Source organism: Peromyscus californicus, unplaced genomic scaffold (assembly GCF_007827085.1).
Source record: "Peromyscus californicus insignis strain IS unplaced genomic scaffold, ASM782708v3 Scaffold_4__1_contigs__length_199733344, whole genome shotgun sequence".
Classification (NCBI taxonomy): Eukaryota; Metazoa; Chordata; class Mammalia; order Rodentia; family Cricetidae; genus Peromyscus; species Peromyscus californicus.
The window spans coordinates 180,364,608-180,390,322 of NW_026294562.1; the positions used below are offsets into that span (position 1 = coordinate 180,364,608).

Sequence of the window (25,715 nt, forward strand, 5' to 3'; positions counted from 1 at the left end):
GACTAACTATCACATTAACTATCTATTAACAATACCTTAACCCAACCCTATAACTCCTTAATTCCTAACCCTAATACAACTAAAATCTAAACCTAACCTTTCCATTGCTCTGGTCCAAAAACCTAGAGGAAACCTAAACTAAATGAAAATCTCTAGAAATAAACAATGCAGAAAGAAAATTTTATGTGGGAGATCTCTACAATGCACCATCAGTTCCTGGTGTATTCATATTCATTCTCTCTCTCTCTTTCTCTTTCTCTCTCTCTCTCTCTCTCTCTCTCTCTCTCTCGTCAAAAATAATACACTAATGGATTTATGGAAATATTTATTGATGTGGTTTAAAGTGATACAGGCTATCTTGGAATGAAAACAATGTGACAATGTCTCCATAGCAGCCAGACTATGTGCCTGTATCTCCTCACCTTAATCGTACAACGACAGAGAAAGATAGCCAAGAACTGGGTCATGGTTGTAATTCTGTCTGATTTTCATGGACCTACTTAACTTTAGTTAGGCCATACCTGCCAAAGGTTTGAAAAGCCCCTAAAACAGTGCCATAAGCTAGAGACCACCAGATTAATTTGTTTTTTTATTTGTGACTCCTTTCGTGTAAGAAATTATAATGCAATCCTAAGTATATAAGTATATGGAGTGCATGTTCAAATGATGCATTTACTGTTAATAAATCAAATAAATATACTTAAAAAATTTGGTGAATATAATATTTTATCATTTATTAACACAAAAGTAAATCTGTATTGATGAAATGGGCATATTTATTTTATATAAAAGATTAAATATTAGCTGAATATTTGATAATGCAGCATATAGAGAATGTTTTTCTGAGTTAATTGATACTTTGGTTTTATAGTTGTCAAATATGGAGAACATCATGTAAATCAGTGGAAAAAGGTAGAAATACAGTTAGAACCATTTCATAAGTTGTTAAAATATTTTTCTTTATTGCAACCCAATAATCACTGAATGATTTTTTTAGTAAAATACAAGTCAGTAACTCAAGCAAATTTTAAAGTCACACTATACTATACAATATAAAGATAAATTTGGTACTTACATGTTGATGAATAACACTAGGAAAATAGAAAAGTCTGTTTTCCAAAACTAAATCAGTATTTCCATAAGAGCACAAAACTCTGAGTATTTAATAAAAGCATTTCAAATTGCAACATTCAGCAGGTCTTGTGTGTGAGCTCAGGTGCTTCAGGGAGCTGTTACTTGGCAGTGTGTGGCATGACATCACATGCAATACACATGTTGCACGAACAGAACAGAACAAAGTGGAGGTACAGTTAAATCACATGATGCAACATGGGTGAATGTTGCCAGAGATATATGAGAATCAATGCACATATAAGTCTGAACTTCTAATCACTGTGTTCAAAACTTTTAAATGTTACCAGTTGTTAAATCTCAGTTATTGCAACCTAGTAAGAAATCATGAGCCACAGACTAAAAATCTGTGTCTAACCACAAGACTTTTTGTGGACAATTTCATATCCAAATCAAAACACACTGTCCCAGCCCCACTGGGCTTATGGCAAACTGATAAAGCAGCTAGTTCTATTTCAAAAGTCTCCAATCGTAAAGAAACTGTAGAAGGAAAGTAAGAGTCCAGAAAAATTAAGTAAAGGGATCAGCAGAAACAATTATACACCTCAATAGATCCCTTATACATTTGAGAGCTTGAACTCAATACCAAAAGATTTCAATTAACATAGAAATGTTCATGATGTTTTACCTGCTTACAGTAAATCAACAGTGAAAAACACCATTCAAGGACACTATCATGTATTTATTTCAGAAAAGTGAGACTTTCTCAAGAACTTCAACAGGTCCCTTACAAAGGACTGCTGAAGAAAGAACGGTCATCAGTTCTACACATTTTACTGTTCCTGAAAACTTTCCATGACAGATGTGAAGGTGCAAGGTAACAGGCTGTCATGACCTGGTTATTCCAGGTTAATAGGTACTGTTACCCAAAGATTTATACATATATACACAGTGTCTCAGTATGTAATCAGTGATAGCTACAAACACCAGCCTCCTGCATCAGTGCTCTAAATGATACCTTTTTTTCACAAACAATTAAAAAAATACAATGCAAAAATTATAGAATAACCATACAAAGAAATAGTTTTAAATAATCATAAAATGGCTACATTTTAAGCAGTGTTATTACAAAAATCAAAAGTTTTTTATAATTATGTGTATAATTTTAAAATTATACACAGTGTAGAAAGTTATAAGCAAATTTATTCTTTAAGAAAACATTAATATACTATCAACTAACTCTACAGTGTTGATAAAGTTTATAGAAGATTAATTTGTCCTATGACTTTATATTCACTTAAAAGTCTCTGATAGAACAAAATCTAGTCCTAGAAACTCTTCATTGGTAAACATTTATTTTTATGCCAAATCGTTTGTTTGATACATATTTACTGGTACCATGCCTAAAATATGCAATAAAGTAACATTCCATAGACTAGAGGAGTCTTGAAGTCATACCATATAGCTTAAGTGTATGGTAGGCTACACTATAAGAATACACTATGATTAGGAAATTGTCTAATAATCTTTATCACCAATTATGTCTGCTGCTAAAAGTACATGTCTACACTTAGAAAACCTTCATCTCAATGTTTTCTTGCAAAAGAAACAGAAATTCATCACCTAGGGACCTTCTCACTTCTCTTGATGGTGGGACTGGGAATCAAACTGGAAGACCAGTGCTAAACACATGAACTACTTACCTATCTCTTTTCCAATTTTTATTGAGATTGGTCTCACTAAGTAGTCTGGACTTACTATCTCCTACTTCAAAACCAAAGTACCCAAGAGTACAGATCTGCATTATCAGGTGCTGCTGGGATCTTCTTCAAACTCAAATCACTGGTAAACACTAGACATTCACAAATTACACAGCTTTTCATTCATGCTACGACACGTTGAGCATGATTTGCTTCAGTGTTCACATAAATTTGTAGATTCTTCTCCCAATTGGAGTTATCACATGATTTTTAATGTGGTTAAAATATGAGCTTTTACTTTTTTTTTTACTTTCCAAACTGCAGCAGTTTCAGCCCAATGCCTGTTTCTGTAGGACTACCTTCATGGCACATTAGCTTATGTATTTGAGTAGATGTTTGAAGAAATGAGTATCATATTCCATTCATTCATGGGGTTTAACACCAGATATTCTGATGTCTTCAAATGGAACTAAAGATCTTAAGACATATCTTAGATTCGTGGAATTTTCTCCAGTGAGTCTTCCCAAGCTTTCCATAGCAAGCAAACAAAACAAACAAATCCTAAAGCCTTCACCATTTGTTTTATATTCATTAGCTCTTTTCCCAGTACTTCCACATATTTGAAGAGAACTAGAAATTCTAAACATTCTTGCATGTTTGCTTGCATACATAGGGTTTTTTCCTTAGGTATGTGTTTTTCCATGTCTTCGAAGGGAGCGGTAACGTGTAAAGGCTTTACCACAGTCTTTGCATTCATAGGGTTTCTCTCCAGTGTGAGATCTTTCATGAATTTGAAGTAAATATGGATAAATGAAGGACTTACTACATTGTTTACATTCATAGCGTTTTCCTCCAGCATGAGCAATTTTATGCCTCTGAAGAGAACTATGACTTATCAAAGCTTTACCACACTGTTTACATTCATAGGGTTTTTCTCCTGTATGAATTTTTTCATGCATTTGAAGGGAACTATGACTTCGGAAGGCTTTATCACACTGCTTACATTCGTAAGGTTTTTCACCAGTGTGAGTTCTTTCGTGCATTTGAAGGAAGCAGGGATAAAGAAAGGCTTTACTACATATATTACATTTATAGAGTTTCTCTCCAGTATGAGACCGCTCATGCATTTGAAGGTAGCATGGATAAATGAAGGACTTACCACACTGTTTACATTCATAGGGTTTCTCTCCAGCATGAATTCTTTCATGTCTTCGAAGGGAACTTTGACTTCTGAAGGCCTTACCACACTGTTTACATTCATAGGGTTTTTCTCCAGTGTGAGTTCTTTCATGTAATTGAAGAGAACTTGAACAACTGAGAATTTTACCACACAGTTTACAGTCATAGAAACCACTATGAGTTTTTTCATGTGTTCGAAAGTAACCAGCACTTTTGAAGGTTTTACCACATTTTTCACATTCATAGGGTTTTTCACCAGTATGGGTTCTTTCATGTGCCTGAAGGAGACTGTGACACCTGAAGGTTTTACCACACTGTGTACAGTCATAATGCTTTTCTCTAGCATGAGCTCTTTCATGTAATTGAAGGGAACTAAGGCTTTTGAATGCTTTACCACATTGTACACATTCATAGGGTTTTTCTCCACTATGTATTCTTTCATGTCTTTGAAGGAAAGAAGGGCAAATAAAGGCTTTACTGCATATCATACACTTATAGGGTTTTTCTGCAGTATGAGACTTCTCATGTTTTTCAAGTAAATACTGATAAATGAAGGACTTACCACATTGTTTACATTCATAGGGTTTTCCTTCAGCATGAGTTTTTTCATGTGCCTGAAGATTACTGAAACGTCTAAAGATTTTGCCACATTGTTTACATTCATAAGATTTTTCTCCAGTATGTGCTCTTTCGTGTACTTGAAGGGAATTGGAAGAACTGAGGGTTTTGCCACATTGTTTACATTCATAGAAACCACTATGAATTTTTTCATGTATTCGAAGATTACTGAGACTTTTGAAGGCTTTATTGCATTGTTTACAAGCATAAGGTTTTTCACAAGTGTGGGTTCTTTCATGTACTCGAAGTAAACTATGATATCTGAAGGCTTTACCACATAGTTTACATTCATGGGGTTTTTCACCAGTGTGAATTATTTCGTGTACTCGAAGACGACTGAGACCTCTGAAGGCTTTACCACACCGCTTACACTCATAAGGTTTTTCTCCAGTATGGGTTCTTTCATGTAGTTGAAGGGAACTTGAGCAACTGAGAGTTTTCCCACACTGTTTACATTCATAGGGTTTTTCTTCAGTGTGAGTCCTTTCATGTACTCGAAGGTAACTGAAACCCCTGAAGGCTTTCCCACATTGTTTACACACATAGGGTTTTTCTCCAGTGTGTGTTCTTTTATGTAACTGTAGGGCACTAGAACAACTGAGAGTTTTACCGCACTGTTTACATTCATAGGGCTTTTCTTCAGTGTGACTTCCTTCATGTATACGAAGGTAACTCAGGCTTCTGAATGCTTTGTCACATTGTTTACATTCATAGGGTTTCTCACCAGTGTGTGTTCTTACATGAACTTGAAGTAAACATGGATAAATGAAGGACTTACCACACTGTTTACATTCATAAGGTTTTTCCCCAACATGAGAAACTTTGTGCCTTTGAAAGGAATTTTGATCTTTAAAGTCTTTACCACACTGTTTACATGCATAGGGTTTTGCTTCACAGTGAGTTCTTTCATGTCTTTGAAGGAAAGAGGAACATAGAAAGGCTTTACTACAGATCTTACATTTATAGGGTTTCTCTCCAGTATGGGATCGTTCATGTAACTGAAGAGAACTCTGACCTTTGAAGGTTTTGCTGCACTGCTTGCATTCATAGGGCTTTTCCCTGGTGTGAGTTCTTTCATGTCTTCGGAGGAAAGAGGGGCATAGAAAGGCTTTACTACAAATATTACATTTATATGGTTTCTCCCCACTGTGAGACCTTGCATGTAATCGAAGGGAACTATGACCTCTGAAAGCTTTACCACATTGCTTACACTTGTAGGGTTTTTCCCCTGTATGAGTTCTTTCATGTCTTTGCAGGAAAGAAGAACAACGAAAGGTTTTACTGCATATGTTACATATGTAGGGTTTCTCTCCAGTATGAGATCTTTCATGGGTTTGAAGTAAATAGGGATAAATGAAGGACTTACCACACTGTTTACATTCATAGGGTTTCTCCCCACCATGAGCTATTTTATGTCTTTGAAGGGAACTATGGCTTCTCAGAGCTTTACCACATTGTTTACATTCATAGGGTTTTTCTCCAGTGTGAGTTCTTTCATGTACTCTAAGATTACTGAGACCTCTAAAGGGCTTAGCACATTGCTTACATTTATAGGGTTTTTCTCCTGTGTGAGTTCTTTTGTGTCTTTTCAGGAAAGAGGAACAAAGAAATGCTTTACTACACATCTTACATTTATAAGGTTTCTCTCCAGTATGATACCTTTCATGCATTTTAAGTAAATAAGGATAAATGAATGACTTACCACATTGTTTACATTCATATGGTTTTTTTGCAGCATGAATTATTTCATGTCTTTGAAGGGAATTGTGACCTTGGAATGCTTTACCACACTGCTTACATTCATATGGTTTTTCCCCAGCATGAATTATTTCATGTCTTTGAAGGGAATTTTGACATCTGAAAGCTTTACCACACTGTGTACAATCAGAATGGTCTTCTCCATTATGAGTTCCACTGTGGAATGGCAGGTAATTGAAAGAACTTAGAGTGGTATCACATGGTTTATATTCAGAACGTTTGTCTTTGATGTGAGTTCCTCCATGAATGCAAAATGAATTGGGACAAATAAAGGCTGTTTTATATTGATTGTACTCATGAGGCTGTTCTCCACTGTGAATTTGCTGATATATTCCACATGAACTTGGAAAACCAAAGGATTTTGAATATACTTCATATTCATAAGTTCCACTCACAGTGTGGGCTCCCATGTATATGTGAATAGTTGTGAGAGAATTGGAGTTATGCTGCTTCTTTCCATATTCCTCAAGCTTATGTGTATATCCAGGGTGAGATATAATGCTCCTATTAAAGGATGAATGATACATGAAAATTTTCCCATATCAATTACATTTACATAGTTCCACTCAAGTAGAAATTTCTGGACTTCTATTGATATTTGATATTTTGGAGGTTTCTCTAAATGGATTATCTTCTTTACTCTCACAGATCAAATCTAGAATTTGACTTGTGTAAACACTGACAGGCATATTACTAGTGGTTACTTCAAAAATGAGTATTTAATCATTAGTAGGTCTTAGATTTCCACTATTCCCTAAATCAGGGAAAGCATGCCTTCTGCAGTATTTAACTGTTCTCAAACTAAATGGATTAGTGATTCTGCAATATGACTCTTAAAGCTATTAGAACAGAAAAGGTCATACATGCACTTTTCTCGTACTGAGTGAATTGTTTTTCAAATCTAAACAGCTTTCTTACATGGAATTACATATCTTTGTGAAATTATTCTAATGGTGAATAATTTAAATTTGTGTTTGCTTTGCTTACTTTATTCATAAATTTTCATAACATATTAAGATTCTCTCAAAAGATATTTTCTTCCACCAATGCATGTAATTTACCTTAGATTTCTCCCAGGATGTTTATAGTGCTCTTCAATGGTCTGGTATTCTGATTTGATTCCTAAAATGCAGACACAGAAAAATTTTTATAAATTATTAGAAACTACAAAAAAAAAAGGATTTGGTCCTTAATTATGTCATCAGCCTTCAACGTCCCAGCCTAAAAAGCGGGTGGGCCCTCTGTGCGCTCTCTGTTCCCTCTCCTTTCTGCTCCTTCCTCCCGTTGCCCCCACCCTCTCTCTTTCTTTCTCTCTATGTCTTTCTCTCTCCCCCCTCCCAATAAAGCTCTAAAAGGTAACCATGGCTATGATTCTTTCAATCAGCACGCTCCTCCGCCGGCATGGCTGCCAAGGGCGGTGACCAGCCACAAGGAGCAGTGCCATGGCATAACCAACACTCATGCCTGTCACATAATTCTTCCCTTTCCACATTCTAAATTATAGAATGAAGGAACACTTGTCTAATTGACAAAGTAAAGGAATGTCAAAATTCTTACCCACAGAAGCAAGGTTACTGCAGGTTTCCAGCATCACATTAATGTATAGGTTCTTCTGAAAAGGATCCAGCAAAGTCCACTCTTCCTGGGTGAAGTTCACAACCACATCCCCAAAGGTCACTGAATCCTAAAATATCCCATATGCATGCATAAGAAAATGGGTGAAACTGACAGTACTATTGATCACTGATAAGATGTTCATGTAATTCTGCAGTCTCTATATGTTTATTCAATGACAGAGAAGTTCTAATGCTAGAAATGACATATTTAGGCAGGAAATGGTGAAGTAGGAACATTCCTCTCATTTCTACATCTAGGGGTTGGAGTGTGCTACTGGGCTACCTCAATTTCTTGTTCTAGAATGGATTATTTAGTACCTGAGATAACAAAGTCCTACTATTGTAGTGCATTCCTGTTGAGCTCCTGGCCTGGTTCCAGAGAAGTAGCACCTAGCCCTAATCCTTCCTTTGTTTAACCACACCTTTTGTTTTGCTTACCTTTTGTTTCTCTTATAGCCCTAGGTGAATCTTGTCTGAGAGTCAAGGATCAGAGAGTCCTCCAAGGATCAAAGGCCTATGTAAAACTTGGTTCAGGAAATCCGGAAGACCATGGTACTTGATAAATCAAGTAATTTGCACTTGGCATTTGGTCTCTGGGAGTTCTTTTTAGGGTGCTTTGAAGGTACAGAAATTAATTGGCTAAACTGTAATGGAAAGAAATAAAAATGCCATAGGCGAAGGGATAGTGCTTCAGTCCTTCAAGGCTGGAACCCCCTGCAGCCATGAGAGGCTATATTCATTCTTAAGATGCCTTTGAGTCTTCATTCCATGGATCTGCATGAACCCACACACCCGTGTCGCAACACACAGTTACATACTATATAATGTACAAAATAGAATACAGTCAAGAGGTTACTTTTTCTTAGCACTTCCTAGGCACAAATAGGAGCTTTACTGATATAAGTAAGTACACCTAAGATTCTAGGAGACATTACAAACAGAAATGGCAATAGTAGTCACTTAGTCTAAATAATTTAGGGAAACATTTAGCATTTTCTGAACCCATGTTGTCTTTCTGAATGTTCAATACACAGCAATAATGAAAGAATCCATCTACACAATACACTTAGGCTAACAAGTTGTCAAAACTTGTTAAATGGGGAACTGTACCTGTGTTGTGACTTCCTCAAGGGAAACATTAAAATCTCAAAAGCAGGTTACACTCAGCTAAATTTAATAAAGCAATAAATTTGAAATAATCAGTAATTATCTCAAAAGAACAATTTTTAAAATTTTCATATAGTCCATGATAATTCCACATATAAATATAGTATGTATTGGTCATATTTACCTGCAACTACCTCTTCCACTCCCTCTGTACCCCTCTTCCCAACACATGCCCCTCCTATCTTCATGTTCTCTTCATTTTTTTGAAGATTTATTTATTTTAATTTTATGTGTATGGATATTTTGACTATGTGTATTTACCACAGAGATCAGAGGAGAGCATCAGATCCCCTGGAACTGGAGTTTTGGACAGCTACCATGTGAGTGCTGGGAACCAAACCTCTGTCCTCTGTAAGACCAAAATTGCTCTTAACCACTGAGCCAGCTCTCTAGCCTTTGTTTTTCTTTTTGTTTTTGTTACCCACTAAGTCCAATTAGTGTTACCTGAATGTATACCAACAACTTACTAGTGGCCATATACAGAAAGAAAAATTAATCCTTTCCTCTAGCAGCCAGCAATTGACAATAGTTCCTCAGAGAGCTGAGCCTCATTGGTCAAAGATTTCATGCTAAAATTATTGACTGGCTTGATCTTATGTAGGTATTATATAAATAACCATAGATGCTATGAGTTCATGAGTCCGTGTCATACCTAGAAGATAGCATTCCACAGCTCTCCTCCACACACTCCGGCTCCTACATTCTTTATAACCCTTCTTTGGTCATGTTCCCTGAGTTGCACTAATAGAGAGCAACTTTCTAATATCCATTCAGTAAACATCAAAGGAAATAGAACAATCAGATGGTGCATGTTTTTACAAGAACTCAAAGTAGTTGGGTATGTTACATGCTGTAGTTCCAGGTACTGGAGAACCTGGGATGTAGGATCACTTGATCCAGGAGCTCAAAGCTTGCCTGTAAAGATCCCTATCTCAGGAGGGAGAAAGAAGAGAAACATGAAGACAGTGTCACTAAAATGCCAGCTCTTCTAAATTATAACTTTATAAAAATCTTAACTCAGATTCTTAGTAGTCACCAAAATCTATGTTTCCAAACAAGTGTCTAGCAATTGTCAAAATCTTCTGAACAATAGTATGATGACTTGTCTAACAAAGATGAAAGATATTTCAAACACATTGCAGACACAAAGAGCCAAAAGTAAAATCAAATTCTCAGAATTTATCAGGCCACCAATTGGAAACTAACATTTAGTAACTCAATATACAAAAGGAAAGTCTGAAGAAAAACAACTTACGCTGTAAATTTTACTACTCAACAAGACGTCATGTTATTGACTACACATCTGCCTATATGCACACTCTACAAGCAAAGACCAAGTCACTTCCCCCTTGACATTTTTCTTTTTCTTGAGACAGGGTCTCTATATATAGCCCTAGAACTCTCTATGTAGCCCAGGTTGGTCTTGAACTCACAGAGATCCTCTTGCCTCTACCTTCCTTTTGACTCTTATCAAAAAACTCCACTTCTTTTCATTGGTGTGTTCATCTCTGAGAACACACCTGCTGCTTCCATGAAGTATTTCAATAAATTCATTGTCTCTTTATGTCTTGGTAAATTATCTTTATTGTCTGTGTTATCATTCCATACACTTACATAGTAGTATGATGGCTTATCTTGGGACTCTTTTTGTTACTGTTCCATTGCCATGGAGAGATACCATGACCAAAGTAACTCTTCTAAAAGAAAGCATTTAATTGGGCCTTGTTTAGAGTTTGAGAGGATGAGTCTATTATCATCATGGCAAGAAGCATGGTGACAGGTAGAGAGAACAGTAGCTGAAAACTTTACATCCTAATCTTCAGGCAGCAGTCAGGGAGAGATGGTCCTGGTGTGGCCTTCTGAAACCTCAAAGCCCACCTCCAGTGATACACTTCCTCCAATAAGGCCACACTTTCTAATCCTTCTAACCTTTCTCAAATAGTTCCACTCCTTGGTAACTAAACATTTAAATATATGAGCCCATGGGGCCCTTCTCATTCCAACTATCACAAGAACTCTCTTCTTGCCTCCCTTGCCTTCTCAATTCCACTGATGGTACCTGGCTGAGATGGCTCTCCAACAAGACCTAAAGGTTTTAGGAGCATGATTCCAGTCCACTGTCTCCCATCAAGGCACATACAAACTAAAGCATTTTGTTTGACTTCCTATAGAAAACCTTCCTTATACAGACACTGACAAAAGCAACTCTCTGATGGGAACTTAAGATGAAGAAAAAAGGAGGACAGCCTTTACCCACATATATTCTCCTTCACATACTCATTCAAGAGCTTCACATAGGGAACTCAGGAAGCAAGTAAAAGTCACATCCTCTTCCTTAGAAAATATTCTTCTCCTAAATGAGGTAATCAGTGAGGACTCTGGAATCATCTGCATATGTGGCTCATTTCTCTTGTCTGATCTGTCCTTCAGCACAGCAATTTCTTCCAAATTAAAATCTTTCATCCTGGAGGGAGATGCCTTAAGTCTCAGGAGTTAAAAAGAAGTTCCATAAATGTACCAGATTCATAACTACTGGTGTACTCCTGAGAATTAAGTAGTTGTTGCTGAGACATAGTGGCCTAATACTTTGTCTTACATGTATGTATTTACATACCACCTCCTCTGAGTTCCGAAGAGGAGGCAGATATAATCTAAGAGCTGTAGGAAGGCATAGAGTATTTTATAGCAATTTCTACCAAGTTGACAGATTCCATGCTGAAGGGAGGTTCAAGACTCAGGAAGTGCTAACTTTCATAATGCTGGAAGGTTCTATGCAGACCACAGTGGGAGAAAATACATCAACAGTATCTCTCCAGCCAGTCCTGCATGCTACAATATCTACCTGCCAGGCAAGATGTGCTCACTGGTACAATAGTGACATAAAGGTTACGGAGTAACCAACTGCTTTTGAACTAGATTTGTGGCCTGTCCTATGGAAATTCAGATGCAAATATAAACCTGGTTAAACGCTCTTGGCTCAGAAGGTTACAAGCCCTCGGAAGGAAGCTATTATTGTTGTTCATGCCTATGCCTATAAATTAATTCTGCCTCTAACCTTGACCAGAGAAGCTTCTCTCAGTAGTAGTCAGCAGTTAAGCAAAAACTCATAACTTTTCAAAGTGTCTAAGCCTAAATAGGATATCTATATCAACTTCCCCAAAGCACAGGGAACATCACAGAAGTATGAAAAGAATAAGGGGCTGGAGGTGTTGGGAAGAGTACTCTTTAATGACGTCTTTGAAACATGACGTGACCACCATACCCATATATTCACTGCAGCTATGAGTACCTGCACAAGATCAACTCAGCATCCCAGCAGACAACACTAATTGGACTCAGTAAGTTATTGATCAAAAAAAAAAAAAAGAGGACACAAAGGGGAAAGGGTGACATGTTGATGGTTCCTGGGGGGAATCTGGGATTCCTGGAGGGAGAGAGGGAGGTGCATATAATCAAAATGCATTGTCTACATTCATGAATTTGTGAAAGAATAAATAAAAGATATTCCATTTAAAAAACAGAAAATCAGAAAAATTTCAATTTAAACATTCCATTCTAGAAGGAGGCTCATTAAGACTCAGGAAGTAAGCAATGCACAAGACTCTGAAACTCACCTTTTGATCACCAGTTCACTGGACATAAGCCATAAGGTCATTAATAACTGAGAGGCTTGAGATCCAGAAAATCCAAACCACAAGATGAAAGGGATGAATGATAGGGTTCACACACATCTCCAACAATTTCACATTTCCCACAAATCATAGGAAATCTATGAGTTCCATCTACAGGATGAAGAGATGGCCAGTGGTTAAGAGCACTGGCTGCTCTCTCTTCCAGGGGACCAGGGTTCAATCTCCAGCACCCACATGGCAGCTCACAACTGTCTTTAACTCAGTTCCAGGGGATCGGACTCCCTGATATAGGTATACATGCAGGCAAAACAACAATGTACACAAAATAGAATAAATAAATCATTTAAAATTTTACTCCTTTATAAAAAAATTAAAAAGTTCCATTTAAGGCTACCCTACTCAGGTAGAAGGGAATTCTTTTGGGATAAATGAACCATTCCTGTTCTACTTGTGACCAGCTAGGACATTTCAGCAATGAATACCCAAAGATTCCTGGTAGTAAGTGTCCTACAGGGCCATATCCCAAACCAAAATTGGAAGCAGAACTGACCCTCTCCTTCAGAGTGGGATGGGCCATCTAAAATTAAAAACAAAAGAAAAAAAAGAAAAAGACCTCATGTTCAGATCAAACTTGAAAACCAACGAATGTCACTAACTCTGGTCCTGAAGTATGACAAGGGTGTCTCTTCTTTGAGAAGACAGGAACCTGAGGTTGTAGAAGCTCCCATGCTCACCATGCCTATGACAAGCCTTGGATAACCCTAGATTTGGCAAAGATTATGACTATACTGCCAATTCATGAACTGCATTATTCTCCCTAACTTTTCTGACTTAACATTTTTGTCCCCAGTCCTCCTCACTGGCATGAATAGCTGACATACTTCATTTCCTGCTTTACACCTACAGGATATCTTTTCATTCTTTTTTCATCTTTCTTATCAAGCTGTTTGATTCTTCTACTAGGTAGAGCCTCATATCCAAGTTCCAGGGACACTTACGATACTTAGTGGCTCCAGAGGCTTTAGGGCATTCTTAATACAGTGTTCTATGTCCAACAAACACCAGGAACCCCAAACACTCTCCAAAAACTATCTACAACAGATACTTACAGCATGAACCCATTATGGAAATCAATTTGAGGATTCCTCAAAAAAAAATTAAAAATAGAATTACCATATGAACAGCTGTGTCACTCCCACTCCTGGGCATAGAGCTCCACACACCACCACAGAGATATTTGTACTTTTATGTTTATTGCTGCTCTACTCACTATATAAAAGAACTATAACCAACCATCAATTGATGAATGGGTAATGAAAACCTGTTAAGATGTATAAAATGGGGGCTGGAGAGATGGCTCAGTGGTTAAGAGCACTGGGCACTCTGGCTATCCTTCTTAAAGGACCAGGGTTCAATTCCCAGCACCAACGTGGCAGTTCACAACTGTCTGTAACTCCATTTCCTGAGGATGTGGCATCCTCACACAGACATACATGCAGGCAAAACCCCAATGTACATAAAACACACAAGCAAACACACAAACAAAAAAGATGTATAAAATAAAACACTATTCAGCTTAAAGAAAAATAAAATTTTCAGGAAATGGATTGAGTTAGAATGTATACTATTAGGCAAGGTCTCACAATCTTAGAAAAAGAAAAAAAACACATGTTCTCCCTCATATGTTAATACTAGCCTATAATGTATATATGCAAATAATGTAAACAAATATATCTACGGTTACAGTATAGCATGTAGAAAGAACAAGAAAGAGTAAATATTAAGTGATGAGGAAGACTGGAATGCAGGTTAAAAGACAATGAGATCATGAAAGAAGTTATAAAGCTTATTATTTTTCTAATTTATCTCTGTCATGAATTTTCTGCAGGGGAGGAGGGGAAGCTGGTCGGACTTTTATGGGACTTTTATATTTTTATGGGACTAAAAATATACTTACTAGTGAAAGTATAAAATCCAACGTGAAGTTCCACAGCTTCAGAATCGCTATTGCGACCAAGCTTGACAACCTGAGTTTGATCCACAGTACCTCCTTGGTTGAAGAAGAGGAACAACTTCTTTCAGTTGTCCTCTTACTTCTACACACCCATGCATGCACTCACACACACAAACCAATAAATAATGTAACTTTTAAAATGTTAAAATGTTTAACTCTAGGTTAGTGGTTCTTAACCTGTGGGTAATGACCCAGATGGGGCTGCATGTCAGATATTTTTGTTACGATTCTTAACAGTAGCAAAATTATAGTTATGAAGTACCAACTAAATAATTTTATGCTTGCGGGTCACCACAATATAAAGAACTGTATTAAAAGGTCATTAGGAAGTTAAGAACCACTTTTGGTGGTTGGAAAGAAAATGACCCCTAAAAGGAGTGGCGCTATTAGGAGGTGTGGCCTTGTTGGAGTAACTGTGGTCTTACTAGAGTGTGTCACTGTAGGGGCAGGCTTTGAGGTCTCTTCTCAAGCTTCACTCAGTGTCGACGACAGTCAGTCAACTTCCTGCTGCCTTCCTGCATGCTGCCATGCTCCCCATCATGATGATAATGGACTGGACCTCTGAAACTGTAAGCAACTATCTCAATTAACTGTTTTCTTTGTAAGAGTTGCCGTGGTCATGGTGTCTCCTCACAGAAATAAAAAACCTTAACTAAGACACCACTGCTCTAGATAGTGTTACAAATAGGACATGCTATGGAAATATCTCCCAATTTCTACCATGGACCTTTACACTAATCTTCTAGGTGATATTTGCAACTGCTTTTCCAAGTGAACATAAAGTATCTCTCACAAGCACAAAGCAATCAGATTGTTCATCACCTCATCCCCTGGTAGTAGCTAAGGGTTTCCCTCTGGAAAAGGGATTGAAGTTAAGCTCCACTTAGACCAGTGGTTCTCAACCTTCCTAACACTGTGACCCTTTAATATAGTTCCTCATGTTGTGGTGACCCCAACCATAAAATTACTTCATTTTTACTTCATAACTGTAATTTTGCTACTGTTATGAATTACAACATAAATATTTTTGGATATAGAAGTTTGTCAAAAGGGTTGTAACCTACAGGTTGAAAACCACTGCCTTAAACAGTAAAAGGAGGAATAAATGTTAGATCATGAGGCTAGTCATCTAGCACAGGTGACCTTTTCCCTAAATGGACAAATAAACAAGATAAAATGAATACAGTTTATGGGATTCCTAACTGGCTCATCTCCCAATGCATTCAACACTGACCAATTCTGATTAAGATTACTTAGGTCTGCATCCAATTCCTACTGTAAGACCCATAAGAGACTACTGGGTACAGCAAAACATACACACACATACATCCCGACCACTCTTAGGAGTTCTTTCTCATTTTTTTTCTGAATAAATCTGCATTTACTTTTGTTCACTCCTTGTCCATGTTTCCTTACTCTTCTTGGTATAAGACAAGAACTCAGAAAGTACTGGCTCTGGATGATTTTGGTGACCATTAGTGTCTGGCATCCTATCTTCCTGAGTTAAGTGGCACTCTCAAAATATCTGCATCAGAATTATAAACAGGAAATCAACACAGAAAACCAACAACGGCAAAACTTAGTTCCTTAAAAAAAATCAATAAAATTAATAAGCCTATTCCAGGACAACCAGTGCTAAATAAAGAGACCTTGTCTCAGAGGAAAAATAAAAACAGCAAGAGAAATTAACTAGCCTATAGTCAAACTAGGAAAAATGACACAGAATTATCAATTAAAGAGTAGCCACTGGGGCTGGAGAAGGGCATAGTGATTAACAGCCCTTACTACTCTTGCAGAATACCCAGATTTAGTTTCCAACATCCTTGTGGAAGCTCACAAGTAACTCTAGTTCCAGGGAATCTGATGGCCTCTTCTGAACTCCAAGGGCCTCAGCAATCATGTATTACACACACACACATACACACACACACACAAACACATAAACATATACACACTCTGACCATCATTAACATGACAATGTAAAATAACATAAAGAAACACAATGAATGATTTCTTAACAAAAAGTTAGTAATGTAGATGAAATGAACAAATTCTTTGACATGGAACCTTCTACCAAAAAAAGCACACAAATAGAGATGGCTGGATTAATAGGCCTATGTGTATTAAAAAAGGTAATCAGTAATGAATAACTATTTAAAAAAATGATTAAACAAGACCCAAATGATCTTAGCCATAAATTCTTCCAAACACTTAAGAACTGGAAATGTAAAATTCTGTACAATGTCTTACTGAGAAACAAGTTCCTATTTAAACTATGAGGTAACCATTACTAGAACATAAAAACACACACAAAAAAAAAGAAAAAGAAAAATTACAGACAATCACAAAAAAACTGTAATAAAGATTAGCAAAATAAGCCAGTTGGGAGGCAGAGGCAGGTGGATCTTTGAGTTTGAGGCCAGCCTGGTCTACAAAGAGAATTCCAGGACAGCTAGGGCTACACAGAGAAACCCTGTCTCGAAAAAAACAAAACAATAAAAAAGATTAGCAAAATAATATACTACCAGCTGGGTGTAGTGTGGCTCTTGCCAGTAAAGCACTCTGGAGGTTGAGGCAAGAGGATTGTTATAAGTTCAAGACCAGCTAAGGGTACATAGTAAGAGAATTCCATGTCTACCAGGGCTACAGAGTAGGAGCTTGCATGAAAAAGAAAAAAAAAAGGCATTAGAGAGATAGTTCGATGGTTAAGAGAATTTCCTGCCCTTCCAGAGAATCCAAGTTCAGTTCTCAGCACCCACATGGTAGCTCACAATCATCCCTAATTCCAGTTTCAGGGGACCTGAAGACCTCTTCTGGCTTCAGAGAGCACTAGGCACACACATGGTGCACATACACACATGTAGGCAAATACTCATACACATAAAATAAAAATAAATAAATATTTAAAAAGCAACAAACAGGGGGCTAGAGCATCTGGCATCTAAGAGGACTAGCTGCTCTTCCAGGAGACCTGGCTTCAATTTCCAGCAACCACACAGAAGCTCACAACTATCTGTTAATTCTAGACTTAGTGGATTTGATGCCTCTGGTAACCTCCAACTTTACCAGACATGTAGGAGGTGCACAGACATACATGTGGACAAAACACCTTACACAAAAAATAAATAAATACAATTTAAAACAAAAACATTTCAGTTGGGCTGGTTCATTCACTTTGGCTAAGGGACCACCCCTAGGAAAGTGGGTTGAATAACTAGTTTTTTAATGAGATATTGTAATTTTTCCTCCCCAGAATCCCTTCTGCTAGTGCAGGAGCTTACAGACTCTGATGAACCAGCCTCCCTCTAATTTAGGCTTAAAACTAGGTTCATTCCTGTTTATGATTAAACCCTTGTTTCTCAAAGACTGGACCTTAACTACAAATGGCTCTGTACTGCCTGTTCCAGGAAATTGCATCCATTGTTTCAAAAAGTTATAATCATCTTTTAATCTTACCTTGGTTTGAAAAGGTTGTTATGACTACATGTTGTTATGACTATCTTGTGTGACCACCTACCAATCATGTCTTTGTTTCAGGAGGTTGTTATGACTAACTTGTTATGCTTATGTTTAGCGCTTGTAACCTTGCCTATTCTACATGGCAACCCCTCCATTTAGAAACCTCCTAAGTTGTTTTCCTCATGTCCAATGATGACCTCTGGAACCCCCCTTAGGGGGAGGTGGCCCATATACACAAATAAAAAAGCTTGCTTTAATTCGTTTGGTCATGGTGATTTCCGTCAGTAGTCTTTCTCCTTGTATCTTTGCGATTAACAACCAGACTACAGCCACAAAGGGTGGTAAATCTGTCAGCTTTTCTGAATTGTAGTCAGAAAAACTAATTTTTCCTATCTCTTCTAAGCATGCTTTTCTTAAGAGTCTGGGCTTCTGAACACATTGGCACAGGAGAACACTTCCTAAATATAACACCAGTAACACAGACACTGAGAGCAACAATTAATAAATGGGACCTCCTGAAACTGAGAAGCTTTTGTAGAGCAAAGAACAGGGTCAATAAGACATAACGGTAGTCTACAGAATGGGAAAAGATCTTCACCAACCCCACATCTGACAGAGGGCTGATCTCCAAAATATATAAAGAACTCAAAAAGTTAGACTTCAAAATACTGAACAACCCAATTAAAAATGGGCTACAGAGCTTAACAGAGAATTCTTAACAGAGGAATCTCAAGTGACTGAAAGACATTTAAAGAATTGCTCAACATCCTTAGTCATCAGGGAAATGCAAATCAAAACAACTCTGAGATACCATCTTACACCTGTCAGAATGGCTAAGATCAAAAACACTGAAGACAGCTTATTTTGGAGAGGATGTAGAGCAAGGGGAACACTCCTCCACTGTTGGTCAGAATGCAAACTTGTACAGCCACTCTGGAAATCAGTATGGCGGTTTCCCAGAAAACTGGGAATAAGTCTTCCTCAAGACCCAGCTATACCACTCTTGGGCATATACCCATGGAATGCTCAATTGTACCACAAGGACACATGTTCAACTATGTTCATATCAGCACTATTCATAATAGCAAGAACCTGGAAACAACCTAGATGCCCCTCAACTGAAGAATGGATAAAGAAAATGTGGCACATATACACAATGGAATACTACTCAGCAGTAAAAAACAATGATATCAAGAAATTTGCAGTCAAATGGATGGAACTAGAAAATATCATCCTGAGTGAGGTAACCCAGACTCAGAAGGACAAATATAGTATGTACTCACTCATAAATGGATAGCAGATGTGAGGGAAGAGATGGCCAGACTGCAACCCACAGCTCCAGAGAGGCTAGCTAGCAGGGAAAGACCCTAGGAGGGACACATGGATGACCCATTGAAGGAGAAGTGGATGAGATCTACATGAGCAGACTGGGTGTGGGGAGGGGGTGGCAGAGGGCAAGGAGTGGGGAATGAGAACATAAGGAAATAGGAGGGTCGAGCTGGAACAGGGACAGAGTGGGAGGGCAGGGAGGAAGATACCATGATAGATGAGGACATTATAGGAATAGGAAGAGGCAGGGTGCTGGGGAGGCTCTCAGGAACCCACAAAGATGACACCACCTTGGACTGCTGGCAGTGGTCCAGAGGGTGCCTGGACTGGATTATTCTGGTGACCAGTCTAGCGAATACCCTAACTATCATCATAGAGCCTTTGTCCAGTGACTGATGGAGACAAATGCTAAAATCCACTGCCAGGTGCCAGGCTGAGCTCCAGGAATCCAATCGATGAGAGATAGGAGGGGTTCTACAGGTGGGGGACATTGAGATCATGATGGGAAGAAGTGCAGAGATGACCAGCCACAGTAGTGGAAGCCCATGAACTGTATACTAGCTGCTGTGGAGCCCCCATAGGACTGGACTAGGCCCTCGGGATACGGAAGATGGTTGTTTGGCTCAAACTGTTTAGGGAACACCCAGGCAGGGGGATTGGGATCCATCCCTGGTGTATGGGCAGGCTTTTGGGAATTCAATGCCTGTGGTGTGGCACCTTGCACAGCCTTGGTACAGTGGGAAGGGGCTTGGACCTGCCTAGGCTCAGTGTGCTGGGCTTGGCTGACTCCCCATGAGAGACCTTGATTTGGGGGATGTGGGGATGTGGGGTGGTTTGAGAGGAAGGGCTGGGAGATGGGAGGAGGGAGGAGGTGGGGTCTGTGGCTGGTATGTGGAGTGAGTAGAAAATTTCTTAATAAAGAAAAATGGAAGAAAAAAAAAAAGAGTCTGGGCTACCCTCTGTCCAGCATTTCGGGGTTTCTTTCTTTTAAACTACCTTCCTGTCACATGGCTGCTTGTCTGCCATGTGTCTGATCTCCATGCCAGCTTCAGTGACATGTCTTTTTTACTTCTATTTGTCTCCTCCGGGCAGCCATTGAAGCTTTATGGTTTGCATGACTTCAGATTTTTCTTTTCAACTCTAATAAAATTGTCTTTGTGCTCCATTTGGGTCCATTCTTAAATTATTTTGCTGAGTCCAAAATTCCCAAAAGGGGGCCCCAATGTTCCTTCTGTATTATCTGGAAACCACTAAAGGTTCCCAGAATCCCACTAACATTTGGAGGTACACAAATTGATTAGTGCTGAAGCCTCTCTGAGAAGAAATAAGCCTTATCTTTCTCTGCTCTCTGGAAGAAGAAAGTCTCTCGTTTTCTTTCTTCTCAGGCTTTTGTGGCTGACTGATGACCACATGGTGGGAGGTAAAAAAGTACTACCTTCTCTGGGCACATGATTCTTTCTTCTTTTCCTCTCTACTACAGTTCTCTCAGAGGACCTGGAAGACTAGATCAGATTTGGTATAAGGGAGAATAAACAGAAAGTCTTGGTGTGGTTAAATCTAACTGCCTTAGACAATGTAAAACAGTTGCTTTTCTAATGGGGTAAAAATACCACACACTGAGGTTTGATCAGGATTAGCTATTTTATTTTAACAAGTTAGTTTCACAGGTGTAAGGAGCTACAGAGGTAGACCTCATCCAAATCCCCCAGAATGTTAATTCCTGACTCTCCCTCCCTAGCTCCTGGTTAGTAGAGCCCATCCTTAGGGGAGATATCACATGTACTTTACGGCCTGTTGACCTCTATGCTATCTTGGTCAGAGACCACACTAGATTCTAGGCCTTTTAGTTAAAGGACCCACCCTCATAGTCACATATATTTTGTAAAGGAGTTTCTAAGTAGTCACACCTTAAGCTTTACTGTATATATGGAATTGGAATGACTGTTGCCTAGAAACCTAGAGTTGGAATGATTGGTGCATGGAAACTGTTTTCCAAATGTACAAATTAAATATACTGACAATGAACCTCCTGGCATTAGACTCATTGAAGTCCAAACCAAGCTGACAAAGTAAATCTCAACCAAGTTTTCATTCTCATCTCTTCTCGGATCACTGCCTGCATTGACACCTGGAGTATTCCCCTCAGTCTACCACCATATACATGGACAGCTGCTATGGTTTTACAACTTGTATGTCCACAGTATGATCCATAAAGAAAGTGAGCTTCTCACCAATGGAGAAAAAGACATTAAAAGCAAAGAAAAACATCTTGGGCCTCCTAGAAGCTATATGGCTTCCCCTATAAATTGCTGTCCTCTACTGCCAGGCTGCTGAACTAGCTGCCCTAAGACAAGTGGGGCCTATGGATATTTTGGTGAGATAACACAACCCACTGCTGCCTGAGACTCCACGGTAAAGAAAAAATGGGTAACTCAAACCCACTAATTGATGGAGGACATAAAAGGGAAAGATCATTGTCCCAGAAACAACTGGTAAGGCTCTGGTAACTGACCTTCACCAGGCTACTCATCTGGGGTCCACACAACTTTGTGAACTGTTCAAACCAAGGTATGCAATACCTTGACTGGACGGTCTAGCACAGGGTATCTCAGTCAGATGCCAGGTTTGTGCTCAAGTAAATCCAAAACTGAGAGTCTTTACCCAGAAGGAGTCTGAATGAGAAACTAAAACCCAGGCAAACTTTGGGAAAACTGACTTCATGGAGGATAAAGGGGGGAAGGGGGAATAAAAGTATTTCCTAGTTTTTATAGATACTTTTTTGGGCTGTGAAGAAACTTTCCCAACTTGGACTGAAACTCCTCAAATAGTAGCTTAAAAGCTACTCCAGAAACTGGTCTCCTGATTTAGCCTCCCTCTAGCATTGAGGTTCAGTAAAGTCCTGGCTTTCATAGCCAAAACCTCTCAATTAATAGTAAAAGCTTTAGGGATAGACTGGAAACTTCATTGTATATCTAGACCTCAGAGTTCTGAGCAAGACATTAAAAGAAACTCTAACAAAACTCTCATTAGAGTCCAGCAAAGTAAGGATAAACTTTCTTCCTTTGCTTAGCTTTGAACCCTCTGCACCCCATATAGGGAGGGATTCATACCCTATGAGATTATGTTTAGAAGACCATTCCCACTGCTTCCCAGGCTCAGAGACCAGTAAGGAATGTAACAGACCCTCAGACCTTAGAAGGCCCCGAGCTCTTACCACAATTGACTCCATGATGGAAGTACCATTTAGGCCATAAAGCTCAGCACACAGATAGCACAACCTGCAAAAATGAAAACAAAGATCTAACCCATCAAAGTCCATAGTTCTGGGAAAGTCTCTACATGTACTAACCTTGTTTTTGGCTTCTGTAGCTCCACATCTGGCTAACTGTTCTTGTTAACTGAAGTAGGTCAACCCAGAATATGGTTTTTATGTTTAAAAGCTCACTCTGAGAAAGGCTCAATAGTACACTGGGATCCTGAATAGCCAATGTAGTTACTGGCTAGCTAATAAAGACTTTCTATTTGCTTAAACCTATGTCCAAGAAGTCTTCTCTGGTGGATACCCCACAACATCACAAGGTTAGAGAGGCTAATGGGTTAAGAGCCTTTGATGCTCTTGCAAATGATCTGGATTCAGTTCTCAACAACCACATGGAGGCCAGAAACTAACTCCGGTTCCAGGGGATCTAATGCCTATGTGGCACATACATGATTCTGGCATATACTCATAAACATATAATCTTTAAAAGACAAAACCTATGCTGCAAAACATGGACAAGGTGTATAATGTCATAGTGAGCAGAAATATATAAAATTCTTTGACCACAGAAAATCCCTAGACCCAACAAAAATGCAAGGAACAAAAAATTATAGCAGCCATTATCCTAGCACTGGCAAGGCAGAGGCAGGCATATCAGAAAGTTCCTGGACAGCCAGAGACACAGAGTGAGAACCTGTCTGAAAAAAAAAAAAAGAAGCAAACTTGTAAAATTACTAGATTAATGACCTATTATTTCCCTGCATATCTGCAGTGAACATTTGGGCATTAATTTAAAAGCATCATTTATACAGCCCCAACGATAACAGGTGTTAGAAATACATATAACTTTAAAGGCCTTTAATAAAAATCTATAAACACAAACTTTAAATTCTTAATTAAAACATTTAATTAATAGAAACATTCCAATTGTGGATAGAAATCCTTAAAATTAAAAAAAAAATTAAAAAAAAAAAGAAATCTCAGTTTGAGAACACAGGGCTCAAGAGATGACTCAGCATGTTAAAGGTGTTTAGTGCCAAATCTGAACACCTGAGTTTGACACCTTGGACCCATATAGTATAAAGAAAGAATTGATTCTCTCAAGTTGTCTTCTGATGTTACACATGCTTAGTAGTGTGCCCATCTATCTACAAACATATATGCACAAATAAATGATTTTTAAGATTTATAGATTCAACACAATCTGAAAAAAGTCCTACTTACATTAATAACAAAATTGATTCTATGGGTAATATGGAGGGGCAAAAGCAGTAGTTCTCAACCTTCCTAATGCCACAACCCTTTAATATAGTTCCTCATGTTGTGGTGACCCCAACCATAAAATTATTTTGTTACTACTTCATAACTGTAGTTTTCCTACTGTTATGAATAGTAATGTAAATGTCTGATACACAGGATATCTGATACGAGACCTCTGTGAAAGGATCATTCAACCACCCTAAAGTGGTCGTGACCCACAAGTTGTGAACCACTGGGTTAAAGATATGGCTAGGCAGTTAAGAGATCTTGTTCTGGCAAAGGATCACTACTGGGTTCCTAGCACTCATGGTGGCTCATGACCATCTAACTCCAGCTCAAGGGGATTTAATGCTATCTCTGGCCACTGAGGGCACCAGACATATGTAAAATGCAGACAGAAATGTAAGCAAAACATCCAAACACATAAAATAAATAAATCTTAAAAATAAAGTTATGTGGGAAAGGGAAAACTATAAAAATGGTCAAAACATGGGACTGGTATGAAGCACAGTTGGCAGTTTTCCTAGCACCTGGAAGCCTTGGGTTCCTTTCAAAGCATCACATAAAACCAGGCATGGTTGACACATAACTTTAATCTTTAGCTCTAAAGGTGAGTGAAAAGAGAAAGATCAGAAGCTCAAGGTTACCCCAGTTACAAAGTGAGTTTGAGGCTAGCTAGACTTGAGTTATGACTGTCTATCTCAAAAGAAAAGAAAAAGGTCAACACACTGGAACAGTACACTCACTTACTACCATCATCTAATTTTAAAACTACAATAAAAACAATCTACTTTTGGCGGGCATGGTTGATGCACAACTTTAATCACAGGCAGAGGCCAGCCTGGTCTACAAAGAAAGCTCCAGGAGAGCCAGGACTACATAGAGACCCTATCTCAAAAACCAAAATAAACGTTCTACTTCACAATAAACAGATGAAGAGAAAATTCAGAAATAAATGTGCAAAAATACGAACTGTTTTTGACAAAGAAGCAAAGAAAATTGAATTTCCTTTATTAACTAACAGTGGACCACTTGAACATCTATATGTAAATATATTAATGACAGATTTTATAATCTCCACAATAATAACTCTAAGTACATACTAAACCTAAATATGAAATGCGAACTGCAGAACCTCTTAAAGATAACTCAGAGAAGCTAGACCCTGTAACACATGCACACCTCCTGAGGTCCCACACCAAAGTGACGTCACCGACAACGATGGCGAGAGAGGTGGAGCCTCCCGCCATGGTGCTCAGCACTCTACGCTGACACAGCCCTAGGGGCGGAGCTGACCACAGCCAGGGAGCCCTCCGACACAGCTCCTGCCACAGACAGCTTCGAGGAGGTACCGGCGCTCAGCCCGCCGCTCCTCCCCGTCTGGGGACAGTGGCCCCTCGCTCACCATAACCAGCTTCCGAGTTCGCCGGTGCTCTCCTCCCAGCTCCTGGCAGCGGCCTCAGATCGCAGCCCACGAAGCACCTCACTAAGCCTAAAGCGGAACCCCTGTACCGCGGCGAAGAACCCGGCTCTCGCTGCCCAGTAGCGCCCCTTATTGGACAGCCTGTCTGGCTGCTCCGATTGGCTAACGAGATCTGAGTGATAGGAGCAGTTCCACTGTGGAGGGAGTGGAGCCATAGAGACACAGACAGC

At 38.8% G+C, this 25,715-nt stretch overlaps 1 protein-coding gene across 2 annotated transcripts; it reads right to left on the bottom strand.

The window, feature by feature from the left end:
- Positions 1-308: 308 nt before the first annotated feature.
- On the bottom strand, positions 309-25,715 carry LOC128094785 (zinc finger protein 709-like). 2 transcript variants are annotated; one of them, XM_052713306.1, is made up of 5 exons: positions 25,468-25,715; positions 22,758-22,821; positions 7,884-8,010; positions 7,388-7,448; positions 309-6,830 (listed from the first exon to the last, which is right to left on the bottom strand). In XM_052713306.1, the coding sequence occupies exons 1-5, from the start codon at positions 25,698-25,700 to the stop codon at positions 3,455-3,457; spliced, it is 3,861 nt and encodes a 1,286-aa protein (XP_052569266.1). In that variant the 5' UTR covers positions 25,701-25,715; the 3' UTR covers positions 309-3,454. The 2 variants fall into 2 exon arrangements, with proteins under 2 accessions (XP_052569266.1, XP_052569267.1); XM_052713307.1 differs by lacking the exon at positions 22,758-22,821 and having other exon boundaries at positions 25,468-25,573.